Source organism: Moschus berezovskii, chromosome 2 (assembly GCF_049115385.1).
Source record: "Moschus berezovskii isolate FMDL1 chromosome 2, NW_MosBer_1.0, whole genome shotgun sequence".
In the NCBI taxonomy this organism is placed as follows: Eukaryota; Metazoa; Chordata; class Mammalia; order Artiodactyla; family Moschidae; genus Moschus; species Moschus berezovskii.
Genome location: NC_142461.1, coordinates 45,246,766 through 45,263,735, shown reverse-complemented (window position 1 = coordinate 45,263,735; position 16,970 = coordinate 45,246,766). Strand labels below are relative to the sequence as shown.

At 33.4% G+C, this 16,970-nt stretch overlaps 1 protein-coding gene across 7 annotated transcripts in view; it reads left to right on the top strand.

Moving 5' to 3' along the window:
- Nucleotides 1-16,970, top strand: part of NBEAL1 (neurobeachin like 1) — a 165,186-nt gene that overhangs the window by 73,614 nt on the left and 74,602 nt on the right. For all 7 annotated transcript variants that reach the window (XM_055398718.2, XM_055398716.2, XM_055398714.2 and 4 more), the window contains 10 exons: nt 2,061-2,146; nt 2,929-3,018; nt 6,047-6,215; nt 6,610-6,743; nt 7,177-7,336; nt 7,446-7,548; nt 8,043-8,199; nt 9,501-9,659; nt 11,310-11,469; nt 14,266-14,354. In XM_055398718.2, coding sequence (XP_055254693.2) covers nt 2,061-2,146; nt 2,929-3,018; nt 6,047-6,215; nt 6,610-6,743; nt 7,177-7,336; nt 7,446-7,548; nt 8,043-8,199; nt 9,501-9,659; nt 11,310-11,469; nt 14,266-14,354 — 1,307 coding nt within the window. The remainder of the gene's footprint in view (nt 1-2,060; nt 2,147-2,928; nt 3,019-6,046; nt 6,216-6,609; nt 6,744-7,176; nt 7,337-7,445; nt 7,549-8,042; nt 8,200-9,500; nt 9,660-11,309; nt 11,470-14,265; nt 14,355-16,970) is intronic.

Here is a 16,970-nt window from a genome sequence, read left to right as displayed (position 1 = left end):
GATTCATGGGGTCGCAAAGAGTCGGACACGACTGAGCGACTGAACTGAACTGAAATAAAGGAAACATTGGGAAATATTTCAAAGATCATCAGTAAGACTGTTTGTGTTATTCTGTCAGGTCTGCCGTAACAAAATACCACAGACTGGATGTTTAAATACTGTTTTCTGAAGTTTCTGGAAGCTAGAATTCTAAGATCAGGTTTTCATCAGGCTTGATTTCCTGTGAAGCCTTTATTCCTGGCTTGTAGGTGTCTGCCTTCTTGCTGTATCCTCACAGGGAGTATTTCCTCTTTTTATAAGGGGCCCTATTAAATTAGGGTCTGACTTATGACATCGTTTGGCCTTAGTTACCCCTTACAGTCCCTATCTTCAAATGCGATCACATTGTGGAATTTTGGGCAGGAGGCACATAATACAACCTATGATACTGCCAGTACTTTTGACAGATTTTAGTACATTGATGAAACAAAATATAAGTCTGTATAAGAAATCACATAATTGATTCTAAAATCATGAGTCTTATTCAAGACTTGTTATCTTATATAATTTATATCGTAATAATCTGAAGAATTCATGAAGGCATTAGAATAAGGAGTCCTTTGATAAAAATTACAAGCTGTTTTTGTTTTGGCCTTTTTTTTTCTTTTGGCTCTGATTTTAAAGATACGTGCTGGTTGTTATTAGATCATAAGTGTTTTCAAAATTATATCTGTATTTTAGTAGCATGTTTAGGAGTTAAGCCTACAACGAGTTACGTGTATAAAATCAACAAATTAGCTTAGTATTTTTCAAAATATCTTTTTAGATTACATGCGGTTTTGAGATGAATATGTCTGTCCATACTTTAACAGTTTGTATTAGAACCTTTTCATTATTTTAAAACTCATCAAAACATTTGAAGCTGATCTTTAATTTAAATAAATTCCAAGTTAATAATAAATCATTTAGTGTAGTCATTACAGCTATATAGCTTGCTGTTAGTTTTTCCTACATCAAATTTTACTCCTATGAATAATGATTGTTTTATAGTATTCATTAAATAGTAATGTTTTGTAGTAATCATTAAAAATGATTATTTTTAATGGCTCCATGATATTTCACTGGATTCACTATGTATGATTTAGATTGTTTATAATTTTAATATTGATAAAAACATCAAATATTAAATATGATGAACTATTATACCAATTTTTTTTCATGTTTTGGTGGATTTTCTCATAAGTTCCCAGGATAAATATTTAAAGTGGGTGAATATTTTTGTGGCTCTTAATTACATTTTACCTAATCAGTTTCCATAAGGAATATACCAATTGACAGTGTCTACCAGTAACAATAGACATGAGTTTGAATGAACTCCGGGAGTTGGTGATGGACAGGGAGGCCTGGCATGCTATGATTCATGGGGTCACGGAGAGTCGGACATGACTGAGCGACTGAACTCAACTGAACTGAACTGAACCAGTAACAAATATAAGTATACCAGACTCACCACTGCTGCATTAAGATGGAATGATTAGTATTGTTTTCTCTATTTTTTGTGTAAAATGGAACCTTATTTTTTTTAATTTATTTTTTAATTGGAGAAAAATTGCTTTAGTGTTGTGTTGGCTTTGGAACCTTTTTTTAACTTGTTTTGTTAGTAAAGCCAATAATCTTTTTTTATTTGTATTTGTTATTCCACTCATTTGTTATTCCATTTCTATAATAACTATTCACATTATTGATTGGTTGTTTTGTCATTTTATCTTACAGTTTTGAATTGTTTTACTTTCAATAAGCGTATAAACTTTGTTATATTTTATATTAGTTTTTGATGCTATATAAAATTTCTTTTCTGTAGTAGACATTGATCAACCCTCTCCCGCAACTTTACTTGTGTTGGATAAATTGGAAGTGATATAAAAATACATTTTGGCTAGTGTGTTTTAACTGTATTATATAAGAAGTTTGAAACAGCTAATTAAAAATTTCTTTCTAATTACACAGAACTGAGGAGGCCATATATATTCAGTGATACGTGTGTGTTTGTGTGTTTGTGTGTGTGTATAAATAATTTTTAGGTCCAAACTGTTTAAGCCCTTGGAAATTTCAAGAGTCTGACATGGCTGACCTGCCTGGTAACGTCCTTCTTCACTACACTGCAAAGGTCAGAGTAAATGCGCGGACTGTTCATCTAGCTGTAACTATGTTGTGAACTAAAATTCCATTTTTATTCTTTTTGTCATTTCAGTGGGTAATTGAGAAGAAGGGGCTTGAATTATTATTAAAAATTATTAATTTTTAAAAGAAAATGGGGAGCAGTAAAAATTATGTTGCACCTCTCAATTAGGGTTCAGATGTTATGTCATTCCAGTATTATAAATGGGGATGCTTGTAGTGGAAATTTGTACTAATGAATCAACTTAAATGTAAAGTTCCCTGCTTTATAAACCTTAATGGAAGTTAGCAGATAACTTTAGCAATTTCGAGAGTTGCAGAAAAAGCTGATTGGAATATAATGAAAAGTGTTGGTAATATAAGGGAAAATAGTGTCTTATGTCAGTGGTTTAATTTTTCTGTTGTTATAATTTTTTGTATTAATGGGACTAAAACATTGAATTTTAAAAAAAGTAAAATATCTGTTTTGCACATACTGGTTTAGAATAGAAAGAATTTTAACTTGCGTGACTAGTGAATGGTAAGTTCTAGCTCAAACTTATATGTCAGATGACAAGCAGAAATGACCTGCATTTTATGAGTGAGTGTGTTAGAATCTAGTCCTTGATTCTTTTAAAGACAGAGAATAGTAATACTAAACTTAATATTGTAGGCATCTTATCATTGAGTATACTATATACCTTTTAAAATTATGATGAAATGTTTCATATATAAAGTTGTTTTGTCCTAATTGTGCTCAGCTGTTTGCCATTCTTTTTCTTTTATTTTTAGGCCTGCAAAAATTCTATCTGTCTTGATTTATCTACTAATTGTTTCCATGGAAGGTTAACAGGAAACAAAGTAGTAAACTGGGACATTAAGGTAAGTTAATGGTGAACATTGGGCAACATATTGTCTAAGTTGACTGATCCTTTAAAAGCATTTGTCTTGTGAGCAGCTCCAGATTGATCTGAGTAAATCCAGTTTAAAATATCTTCAGGTGAACAGTTTGAAGGATAAACAAATGAGTAGTTGAATGACTATTTAATTTTTTTGTAACTTAGTTATCTTTTTAAGTTATGTTGTCAGTTTTCATAAGAAAAATATGCTGACCTCATTAATTGCTCCACTTTTAAGGTATTTAATCCCTAAAACTATGTAACTGATTTCAACCCCTCTGAGACTTCATTGATTATCCCTTTTCTCCTATAACATACACTTCTTGTCTAGTCTCCTGTCCATCAGCTTTAAACAAACTTAGATGGTTCCTCTCTGAGGTTAAAGAGTAATTTTCTCTCTTCTCCAACACACCATCTAGCCATCACATCTGGTTTACCTTTTTTGTGTTCCTCATATTTATGTCTCAGCTGGATATAGTATCTTTGCTTCTGTCTAAAGGCCTCTACTTATTTTCCACGACTGAGTTAACTCTTCTCATGAGTACTTGTAGCAGTTTTTATTATTTCACTCATCATGGTGAATAGTTAATGATTTGCTTGCTTGATTTCTCCAATAGTCCTTAAGAACTTCAAAGGAGGGACCACTGCTTTTTCCACCAGTGCCTGGCACCTGGGATATACAATAAGATCATTGACTGAGTGATTGTAAATTAGTAAAAATTATTTGGGCTAATGTGAAAGTCAGAAAGTTTAGAAATCCTATTTCTAAAATATAGAATTCCTTTAAAAGATATACTAAGTAGAAATACAGCCAAAGTACAATAAAAATAAAAGACAGTTATGTTGGAACTTGCTGATAAATCAGCAAAGAAAACAAAACCCTTTTATCTTTTAGTCATTTAATACCAATCATATAAGCTGATTGTTTCAATTAATAGATTTCTTAGGATAATTCTGCCTGGGCTAAAATGAATCCATCAATTTGTATTATTCTCATGTTATTCATGTGATATAAAGCTTTTTTCTCTTTGACTTTGAGATAACACTTATTCTTACCTGTTAACGTAGTAAGATTTATGACAGTTTGCCAGTTTATAAATTAACTTTTGATGACCTATAAGATTGATTTTATAAGGCCGGTTCTGTGGATTACTTATATAGAGAAAGCTGATTCTTTGTCATACATTATACTTGAAATTCAGAGCAGTCTTTGTTGCCTTGAATATAGCTATGCAGAAGTCAAAAAGAAACAATTATCAAGAAAAAGACTATTGCTTTTTTATACTGCAGCAAAATCAAAGACAAAAAATTTTAAATGACAACTGGAAAAAAATGCTTTCCATCCAAAATTCTAGTTTACTGATTACAAAGCCCTTAAAAATCAATATGAAAAACAAGCAAAGACTAGGAAGAGGTTGTATAGCTTAGGATACTTACATGGCAGTTCAGAACACTTTAGCAATCTAATCTTATATAGCACCCGTTGTATGTCAGGCACTAAGCACTTTTCATATGTTAGTTTACCTCATCCTTGTAACAACTTTACAGAGTGGAAATTAATATTATCTTTATCTTATAGATGTAGAAACTGAGGCCTGGAAAATAACTTGTCTAAGATATTGAATATATCTGAATATATTTTGCTATCCACAATAGTCACTTTGAACTTAGGTTGAAGCCACTGACTCCACTTTGTTGTAAACTTAGAGGAGTCAGTCATATTTGTAATGCGAATACATTCTGTTTTTTCATGACTTATTCTCCTGTTTGTTATGCCTTATTGCCTTGTGACAGTTGTTACTTCTTACATCATTAATGATAATGATATGTACTTAGAGGGTCATGTTTGGATTTCCTGTCTTTTGAATTTGTAAACCTTGGAAAACAGAGGTGCATTAAAAATGGTCTGGCCTGGGTAATAAACACAGAAAAAGATGGTCAATATCACTTTTTATTAAGAGAAATGCAAATCAAAACTACGATGAAGTATCACCTCATACCAGTCAGAATGGCCATCATCAAAAAACCTAGAAACAAGTGCTAGGGAGGGTGTGGAGAAAAGGGAACCTTCTTGCACTGTTGGTGAGAATATAAATGGATATTTATATGGAAACCAGTATGAAGATTCCTTTAAAAACTAGAAATAAAACTACCATATGACCCAGCAATCCTACCACTAGGCATATACCCTGAGGAAACCAAAATTGAAAAAGAAACATGCACTCCAGTGTTCATGGCAGCACTATTTACAGTAGCTAGGACATGGAAGCATCCTAGATGAACATTGACAGATGAATGGATCAAGAAGCTGTTGGAATATTACTTAGACATAAAAAGGAACACTTTGAGTCAGTTCTAATGAGATGGATGAACTAGAGCCTATTATACGGATTGAAGTAAGTTAGAAAGAGAAAAACAAATATATTAATGCATGTATATGGAATCAAGAAAGATGGTATGATGAACCTATTTGCAGGGCGGCAGTGGAGACAGACATAGAGAACAGACTTACGGACACAGAATGGGAGAGGAAGGAGAGATGGATGAATGGAGAGAGTAGCATGGGAACATATACACTACCATATGTAAAATAGATAGCCAATGGGAATTTGCTGTATGAAACAGGGAACTCAAACTGGGGGTGTGTAACAACCTAGAGGGGTGGCAATGTATGGGAGGTGTGAGGGGTCAAGAGGGAGGGGCATATGTGTACCTAAAACAGATTAATGTTGATGCATGGCAGAAACCAATGCAATATTGGAAAGCAATTATTCTTCAATTAAATATAAATTTTAAAAAATGGTCTGGCCTTGTCTCTCTTGACTATTCATTATGGTGACCCTTGAGGCTGCCCTTAAAGCATATGCCCATACAAGGGTTCCTTTAGCTTAGGCTGTTGTACATTTTGCTTAAAACTTTAGCAAATTATAACCTCATACATGCTGTATAGGTATTAAATGATAAAATTGCCCATGCATCATAAGATAATCATCTGTAGTTTCCTCTTTCAGGACGTTATAAACTGCATAGGTGGATTAAATGTACTCTTTCCTCTATTGGAACAAATCAGCCACTTTGGTGAAGGACAGATTCCTGAAGGACTGAATGAAAGCACAGTTTCTGAGTTGATCACACCTGTAGAAGGAGATTGGGTGGTATTGACCTCCACAAAGGCATCAGGTATTTAGCTGAATTAATGTGAAATGGTCATTGAGAAATGTGAGAATTAATTGGAAATGTCTTGCTACCATTTGTAGCTGAAGTGGTACATTCCTAATTTTTCTAATGGAGTTCAGAAAATTCATAATACTTTGACTATCCTTAGTTTGTACTGTTAGCAGAAATCTGACTACACTATTAAATTTATGGTAGAGAAAATATTTACATGTATATATAAATATATAATGTGCAGTCACTGTTTTCTCTGATACTTATGCTCTGCAAGTGACCTTTAGGATGGAAATTCCTGAGCTCAATTACTTGTTTGTTACAATATGCATTATGATGTAGAGCATCTGATATAAAAGTGATTAGAGTAATTATGATAATTAATGACTTGTTCAAAATCCCACAGAGTCAAGACTAGAGAGAAATTTAATTGCAACATTTATCTTGATTGTGAAACACTTTATTCAAAGACATCCTATTAACCAGGACACCCTTCTTCACTCCCAAGGAGTTGCCGTTCTTGGAGCCTTACTTCAGAAGGTGAACTAGTCTAACATTCTGCAGATATTTCTGATGATTGTAATTACCAGTTAATATTGAGACTTTTTCTTTCCAGTAGATAAATATGTTTTAAAAATTATACTATCATAAGTTATATTAGTGAATATAATTTATTTCACAAGCAGCTTTTAAAAATTTCTTTGAAATCACCTTATATAAGAACTGCTTACCTTACATAACAATGTATAATCTTTGATATTCAGGACCTTATGTGTTAACTTTGGTATTTGGGTTATTTGATCATTTGAAGACTATTTTAGGAATATATTCTAGATTATATCAGAAAAGTTAATGTTTAAATTGTTTATATTTTTCTAACCAAGATTTTTATATTTAGTAGATGTTCTAAATTAATCATTTCAAATTACAGCTTAATGACAATTACAAGAACCTTCTTCTGTTTGGATTTCAGGTGCCTAGCACTTTGATGGATGTTAATGTATTGATGGCAATTCAGTTACTCATTGAACAGGTATCATTAGAGAAAAATATGCAGCTCCTGCAACAAATGTATCAATATTTACTCTTTGACTTCCGTATTTGGAACCGTGGAGATTTTCCCTTTCGAATTGGTAAGCTCAGGCTGTTGGATAAAATTTTATAGTTACTTTAGAAATTTATTACCACCTATGTGATTTTTATTTTAGGTATATAATTTTAAGAGTAAACTTTCTATTTTAGGTCACATACAGTATCTTTCTACCATCATCAAAGACAGCAGGAGAGTTTTCCGAAAGAAGTATGGTGTACAATTTCTCCTGGATACACTTAGGATTTATTATGGGTACGATGTCCTTCTTCTCAGTTTGATAATGTGTCTGTTACTTGATTGGAGCACTTAGATTGTGATATTTTCTAGCAATTCTAATACCTTTAACTTCAGAGAGCCAGGACGTTGTGAAGGTTAAAATGATGAACAAGGGATCACATACAAGGGCAACTTACTCAACTTTCCTGTACTAAGGTTTTCTGCTTTGTGACAAGGACAACTGTATGATTTCCTATGTTTGAGGATTAAATGAAATAGTAATGTATAAAGCACTTAAAATTGTGTCTGCTACATAATACATAAATATAAACTGTTTTTAACAATTAATATCTTTATTATTGCAACTCCTAACTTAAAAAGGTTTTTCTTAAGAAGAAGCCAAAGATACTATGAATTCTAATAGTTACATGCAAACATCTTCTTTTAAACTATGAATTCTTTTATGTATAAAAGTACAAAATTGTAAAAGGTAAAAATTTATACTGTTTCTTGTTTACTTTCTGTTTTAGGAATGATTGTAAATATAGTGAGCTGTCTCCCGATGATATTCGAACAATAAGAACTTCTTTGTATGGACTAATTAAATATTTTCTGAGCAAAGGCGGAACTCATGAAGAGATACAAAGTATTATCGGTTACATAGCTGCTATCAATGAAGAAGAACAGGTATTATGCTCTTGATAAACCTGTTAGTTTTAATAAATGAGTTGCTGTATCATAGGCCATGTATTGTATGTTTAGCTATTAACAAAAATTACTACGTAGATTTCTCACATAAATTTTAGTGTTTAGTAGGTTCATAAAAATTTTACATAAAGAGTAAATTATAACTATTTCTATTTTTAAATTCTTTCACATACACTATTCATTTATACCTCAGAACTACCCTTTAATAAGACAGTAGTTCTCAATGTATGGACCCACTTACTTGAGAATTTTTTAGAAATCCAAATGTATGTCCAAATCAAGCCCTCAAGGTAATTCTGATGTATGGTAGAATTTGACGACTGACATAAAATATACAGACCAGGGATTACTCTTCCCATGTGTACATTTGAAAATATGTGCTCAGAGAGATTAGGTGACTTAACTTAAAAAGTCACACAGCTCATAAACTTGGAACTATATAACCCAGGTGTTTTTGTTGCTGTTTCTGTATTCTTTTGGTATACCACTCTCAACACCAAATCTGAGCAGCCTTAATTTATGTTGACTGAAGAATTTTGTCCTCTATCATGAAATATGCATTGTGTACTCAGTGGTTATATAACTTCATAGTTGGTATTATATAGATAAATTAACTTAGGCTATTTCCTTATAAGGTTGAACTACTTCAAAAGCTTCTCATTATTTAGAATAATGAATAATCATCTCATTTCATGATTGCTGTATTGTCACCTATGCTGTGATTCATTGCTAATAATATTTTCTTGATCAATTTAGTCAAACATTTATTACATATGTAACTATATATTTATTGAATACTTACTATACCTATACATAGAATAATACTAGATATTGTAGGTATTTAATGATGAAAGAATTATCATTCTTGTTTTTAGCCTAATGAAGGCAGGGGTTGATAAGAAAGATTTATAAGTAATTATGAAAGTAAAAAAAGCATGATAATACCTGTAAGAGATATATGAAGTAACATGAGATTTCCATAGGAGAGTGTTAGATGGTGAGGAACTAGGAAAGACTTTATGGAAGAGATGGCTGTATGGAAAAGAAAGATTCAGCAGGTGAATGTGGATAGTGAGAGGATGTGCAGAAGGAAATGGAATAAAACAAAAGCATACTGAAGGAAAAGGCAAGGCAGGTTCAGAAGACTTCTGATAATCTAGTTAAGCTAAAACATTAGGGGATATTGAATTTAGTTAAGTAACTATTTGTGGTTTATGACTTTTATTTGTGTTTCTGTATATGAGTGTGGTTATTTGTTTTGTGTTGCTTAATTTTAAAAGCTTCTTGGAATTTTGGACATACTCTTCAATCTCCTACGTACCAGCCCAACTAGAGGTCAGCTTTTCTTACTGCTGTTTGAACCTGGAAATGCTGACATACTTTATGCCTTACTCTTAAATCAGAAGTACTCTGACAAACTAAGAGAAATCATTTTTAAGGTACAAGCATGTCTTAAGCATCTTTATATTTGGGGACATTTGTGGGTATATGAATTTACTTGGAACATATCCATTCTCTGAACGTTAATTCTTTTTTCTCATCCCTACTTCTAATTTTAAATTGTTCGGTTTGTTTTGATATATATTTTTCATGTTTTTCTGTTTGTGTATTTAAAAACTATATTATTATAATCTGATTAGTAATTTCAGTGGAAAATCCACTTTGTCATACTCAGTAAAAAAAACCCTTACCTCCTTTTGACTTCCAGTGGATCTGTGTAGCCCATCATACTAAGCTTATTTAGCACCCACTAAGCTTATCAAGCACTAAGCCCATTTTGTGGCTCAGACAGTAAAGTGTCTGCCTACAATATGGGAGACCAGGGTTCAATCCCTGGGTCAGGAAGATCTCCTGGAGAAGGAAATGGCAACCCACTCCAGTATTACTGCCTGGAAAATCCCATGGACGGAGGAGCCTGGTAGGCTATAGTCCATGGGATTGCGAAGAGTCGGACACAACTGAGCAACTTCACTTTCACTTCTTTAAGCCCATTTTATGTATAGTTTATATAGTCCTTGCAGCAACTTTATGAAGTGGATATTATTAACATGTTACAGATGAAACTGAAGTGGACAAAGTAGTAACTTGTTAAAGGATGTAGGACATGTTTTATTAAGCTTTCCAGGATATCCCAGACTTTGAACTTTGACGGAAGCCACCCCCTCCACCTTTTTGGTTAACTAAAATTAAAATAGTCTGTCATATTTCTACTGCAAATGCATTTTTTTTCATCATTTAGTCTCCTTTGTTATGCCAGATTGCCTGTGACAGTTGTTTCCCCCTACATCGTTAGTGTGACATGAAGTCTACTCGTGAGATTCTATTTGGATTGCCTCTATATGGAATTCCTAAATTTTGGAAAACAAAAGTACGTTAATGATGGTCTGACATAGTTTCTCCTGAGTATTGGTTATGGTGACCCCTGAAGCTATTCTTTAAAACATGTACCCATCCAGGGTTCCTATATGGAGATTTAATGTCATTTCTTCAAAAATGGCCCCACGGAGGTTCATGATACTATTTTGCCAAGATTACCCTTTGCATAAAAGCTTTCAGTATGTCACTTAGTAAAATTATTGATTTACCTTCAAGATGTTTGAGGTTACTAATTCATTCTTCCATTTTAACATATGGATGAGGTGTTTCACAGTATTTCCTTGTTGTTGAAAATTATTTTGACAACTATTACATAAATAGATTACTAGATTGATCTAGAAGTATATTTCTTATATTTCAGAGCACACTTTTGTTCTTCTTGCAAGCTACAGGATTTTTTCCCTCTACACTTTAAGCCATTAAAAGAAAATTTTAAATTATTTATCTACCAAGAAATTGATATAAATTGGGGTTTGAAACATATTAATTATTCAAATGCAGTTGCATTTCAGTCCAGTTTATTTTTAAGTTCATTTTTTAATGATTGCAAGATATGGAATAGTCTTCCCTATTAGTGCTATTTTTTCTTTAATTCTTGAGGAATACAATGATGCTTCAAAAACACTGTACACTAATATTTATTCAATATTAACCTAAGTGACAACGGTTCTTAGTTTTCTATATTGAGATGAATATATTACCATTTTGACCAGGTTATGGAACAGATGTTGAGATGCACAAATGTTTATGAACGAAGTAAACAACGTATTCGACTCAGAGAAGTTGGCTACTCAGGATTTGGACTCCTTCTTAATGAAGCACCTGTTAATACTTCTCTCATTAAAAGTCTCACCAATCAAATTATAAATACAGGTATGACCATGGCTAAAAATACTGATGCATCGAAATGTTATTCATCATCATATAATTCTACTTTATGGCTCTAAATTTTTTTTCTTCTGAAGGTTCTTTCCCCCTCTTTCCTCATGCATTGGAGAAGGAAATGGCAACCCACTCTAGCATTCTTGCCTGGAGAATCCCAAGGATGGAGGAGGCTGGTGGGCTGGCGTCTATGGGGTCGCACAGAGTCAGACATGACTGAAGCGACTTAGCAGCAGCAGCATGCTTGATTCAACAGGGCTTTCACTGGATACTGTTTCAAATATACCTTTGTTGTTTTTGTCTCCCCAGAGCATAGCATAGAACCTTATTTGGTATGCCTTCAGTAGATGTTTATTGACTGAGTGATAAGCAAATAACTGACTATGTAAAAAGAAAAGGACATTAGAGAAAACATGTACAAGATATTGTTTTTCTTTACAGAGCTTAAAATCTTAAAGGAAAAATGAAAACTAATTTTAGATATTCTTTTTTGTTTCTAATTTTGCTTTTATAAACCTTTTTGTTAGTACTTATACGAACTATAGAATTTATATCAGATGCTAGAGATTCAGAAAGATCTAAGATAAGCTTCTTTGTCTTGAGTGGTTTATCATCTTATTGATAAGACATATACATAAGAAGGTAATAGAAGTGTAAGATCCAAGCATTATGGACAGTATGTTTAGGCAGTCTAAGAACAGCTATTTCAGATTTACTGAGAAAGATGTTGAACATTCTAAACCTATTGTCTTTGTAAAATTTAAACATATCTGTGATTCTTACTTAAAATGAAACAGTTATTTCAGCATTTATGTGATTATTATGTATCATTCTTTTTTTGAGAAAGCAGAACACTGGAGGCATCATACTTTGGGATTTCAAATTATACTACAAAGTTATAGTAATCAAAAGAGTGCTCCAGTATGCATAAAAATAATCACATAAAAAAGTGAGACAGAATCAAGAGTCCAGAAATAAAGCTATGCATGTACAGTAAACTAGTATTTGATAAGGGATCCCTGAACTCAATGGAGGGAAGATAGTCTCTTCTATAAACGTGGTTGGGGAAACTGAATATCCACTTGTAAAAGAATGAGAATGGACTCATACACCACCCACAGAAATTAACTCATATAGATTAAAGTGTAAGAATTGAACTGTAAAAATACTAGAAGAAAACATAGGGGAAAAACTGTTTGACCTTTGTCTTGGCAATGATTTTTTGCGTATGACAGCAAAAGCAACAAAAATCAAAATAAACCATGGGATTAGATCAAACCAGAAATCTTCTACATAGCAAAAGGAACCATCAACAAAAGGAAAAGGCAGTCTATAGTATAGGAGAAGATGTTTATAAATCAAAATCTTATGAGGAGTTAATATCTAAAATATATAAGGAAATCATACAACTCCATAGCAAAAAATCCAATTAGAATATGAGCAAAGGACACACATAGACATTTTTCCAAAGAAGATATACAAATGGCCAAGAAATACATGAAAATATACTTAGCATCCTTAATTATAAGGGAAACGAAAATCAAAAACACAGTGAGATATATCACCTCCCACCTATTAATTTGGCTGTTAACAAAGAGAGAAGAGATAAAAAGTGCTGGTGGTGAGGATGTGGAGAAAAAGGAACCCTTGTGTGCTGTTGGTGGGAGCGTACTATAAACTGGTGCAGCCACTCCTGTCATTTTAGTCTCTTAAGTTGTGTCTCACTCCTTGCAGCCCCATAGACTGCAGCATGCCAGGCTCCTCTGTGCACTATCTCCTGGATTTTGCTCAAATTCATGTCCAAATTCATGCCTGTGGACATGAGTTCATTAAATTTGAGCTGACTATCCACTGAATTCATGTCTAGTCAGCTGAGATTCAATGGATATCAGTTTGCAGCCACTTTGGAAGGTCCTTAAAAAATTAAAAATAGAACTACCACATGATTCAGCAGTCCCTCTTCTGGGTATATATCTAAAGGAAATGAAATCATATCTCAGAGAGGTATGAGCGGTACCGCTATGTTTATTATACCATCATTCTTGATGGTCAAGATACAGAAACAACCTAAGTGTCCATTGACAGATAAATAACTAACAAAACTCAGGCATGTATATATGTGTATATATATGTGTGTGTATATATATACACACAAAACGGAATATTGGCCATATAAAAGAAGGAAATCCTGCCATTTGCAACCACATGGAAAAGCATAGACGGCAATCTGCTAAGTGAAGTAAGTCAGGCAAAGGAGGACAAATGCCATGTGATCTCACCTAACCTGTGGGGAGAAAAAGTGAGAAACAGGGTAGACGGATGGTTGCCAGAGCTGGGGCAGTGAGGGAAACGGGTAAAGGTACAAAGAGTGAAAACTTTCAGTTGTAAAATAAGTATGTTTTGTGGATCTAAGTTATAACATGGTGACTGTAGTTAGCAATAATGTGTTGTGTATTTGTAAGTTGCTAAGAGAGCAGATCTTAAATGTCCTCACCTCAAAAATAAATATGGTAACTATGTGAGATAATGGATGTGTTAAATAACCTTATTGTATAATCATTTCACTATATATATGTATATATAAAATCATTGTGTTTTACACCTTAAACAATGTTTTTATGTCAATTATATCTTAATAAAGTTGGGTGGAAAAAGCATGTTTGTTGACAGCAGGAAAAAAGTATAAATGAAATAAATATGTCAGCTTATATATAACTATTAATACATTTCTTTCTTGTTTTTTCTCTAGTACTTAATTTTAACTGTTGTTTTTTTTTTCTATCATAGATCCTGCTATTAATTTCAAAGATCTGTTATCTGTGGTATATATATCTCACAGAGCCTATATAAATGTCAGGGTGGTCATCTGCAGAAAGGTTAGTAAACTTTAAAAATATACTATAAGAATTGCAGTGTTATTGTATTGTGAATAACCTTTAGATGAAGTATTTTTTACCAGCTATAAGTTCTAATATCTTTTATATGACGTAATGTTATAGTTTACTTTTTTGAAGTGAATTAACTTTATGTAATAATAAGAAATATAGCATACAGATTTGTTCTTCTTCACCATACATGAGCTCCTGGAAATAATGGCCTTCCCAGAATCAAAAATATATTCCCAGAGACTATTTTCTTTATTAAGATCCTTCAGTTGTGACCTTTTCTAATTGATATACCATATTTTAGAGTTTCTGAATCTTTTGACCTTTATGGAAAGGGTTTTCTGTAGTTTGCGAGTGTATTCCAACAATGATTTGCCTTCAGTCCACTCATTTAACCTTTAACTAAGTTGATGAATGGTTATCCCATGTGCTTCTTCCTGCTTAAAGCCTTTTCTACTGGCAACCAATGACCAGTCTGGTATTTAATTTGCTTCCCTGCTTTTCTTTTTAATTTTGTTCCCTAATTATGTCACAGTACTTTTCCACCAGTAAATCATATATATATTTCTCCTTTTTTATTTAATTTTTCTTTTATTTATTATTTATTTATTGATTGCACTGGGCCTTTGTTGCTCCACGCAGGCTTTCTCTCGTTGTGGTGAGCAGAAGCCTTCTCTTTGCTGTGGTGCACGGGCTTCTCATTGCAGTGGCTTCTCTTGTTATAGAGCGTGGGCTCTGGTTGCTTGGGGTTCAGTAGTTGCGGCATGCAGGCTCAGCAGTTGTTTCTTATGGGCTCTAGACATGATGGGCTCAGTAGTTGTGGTACACGGGCTTAATTGCCCTTCAGCGTGTGGAATCTTCCTGGACTAGGGATCAAACCCGTGTCTCCTGCATTGGCAGGTGGATTCTTATCCACTGTACCACAGGAAGGTTCCCATGTTTCTGTTTAACAGCTGCATAGTTTTTTATTCTATGACTGTTCTATGAAGTATAATCTGATTTCCTATTGACGGACATTTTGGATTGTTTCCTGTTTTACCGTGTTAACAAACTTCTGTTAGGAGCTTTTTTTATTTTTTTTTTAACACAGATATTTACCTGTCTGTGGTAATACATATGTAGGACATAATTCATGAAACACAATAACTTTTCAGAGAGTTTTCCTATTTTACATATTAGTGGATTTTGCTATATTTTTCTTGAAGCAAGTCATGTAAGTTTATCTTTTTCCTCTCAGTGTGCAATTAGAAACCTTTCCCAGTGCAGCCTAGTTTTTATTCATTATGTGTTTACAAAATAGCTGCAAGATAAGTCTTATTTCATGGAAACTTTAAAGTCATGAAAAGTTTCTTTGCCTACCAAGATTTAATATGTTTAAAGCTGATATTTTGCACTGACAGAGGCATAGTAGCTCACTGATTGACAGCATAACGTGAGGAAAGACACTTGACCTGTCATTGTAACTTACTTTGACTCTACTGCTTTCTGTACCAGCATCAGTGTACATAAGAGCCATTAATTTTGAAGTCCACACAGACATAATTCATCTCCTGCTGTGAAATTTGTCAGAGTTAGAAATTCTGATAAAGAGATACTCTATAAACACTGGGAGCTGAATTTCTTTCTATCTCCTTAGAAGTTTAATTGGCTTTGCGATTTAAATCTTAAAGATCCTAACAGCATTTCTTATAAATTTTTTTTTATTTTTTAAATAATTTTTTTGAAATACAGTTGATTTATAATGTTGTGTTAGTCTCTGCTGTACAGCAAAGTGAATCAGTTATACATATACATATATCCACTTTTAAAGATTCTTTTCCCATGTATATCATTACAGAGTACTGAGTAGAGTTCTTTGTGCTATACAGTTGGGCTTTCCTCTTCCCCAGTACCCTTCCTATTCTCTACCATAAGGCAGTGTGGTGTAGTGGGGAGCACTTGGGTTCTGGGGTCAGGCCACTTTTAACAGCATTTTTGATATAGTGTTTGCAAGTTTGTTTTTATCCAAAAAATATGAAGTCATTTGGGATTCTAGAGATCATACACATTGTCACATCAATATCTACTCTATAATTTCAGTTTCTTATTCTAGCTAAATAGCAGCATCCATCTCACTGGAAATAGTTTTCTGGAATTAAAGTTCAGTTTTTGTTTGCTTGCACCATATAGAGTTAATGAGAACAAATGTTTTTGCAAAAGCAACCCATTAACTTTGCTTGGGGGGAAAAATGATAAGGGACATTGTTCTTGGTGTACTTAGGGTCTTTCAAAGTTTCTTATGTGTTCTAATGATTCCCCAAACCCTAATGTTAGAACTGTGCGTGGCACATAGTTGTTCATTTGTAAGTCGTGTCTGACGCTTTGTGACTATGTGGACTGCAGCATGCAAGGCTTCCCTGTCCTTCACCGTCTCCAAGAGTTTGCTCAGACTCACGTCCACCAAGTCGGTGAAGCCATCCAACCATCTCATCCTCTCTTGTTGCCTTCTCCTCCTGACTTCAATCTTTCCCAGCATCAGGGTCTTTTCCAATGAGTCAGCTCTTGGCAATAGGTAGCCAAAGTCTCGGAACTATCCAATACTTTGGCACATAGTTGATGTTCAGTATC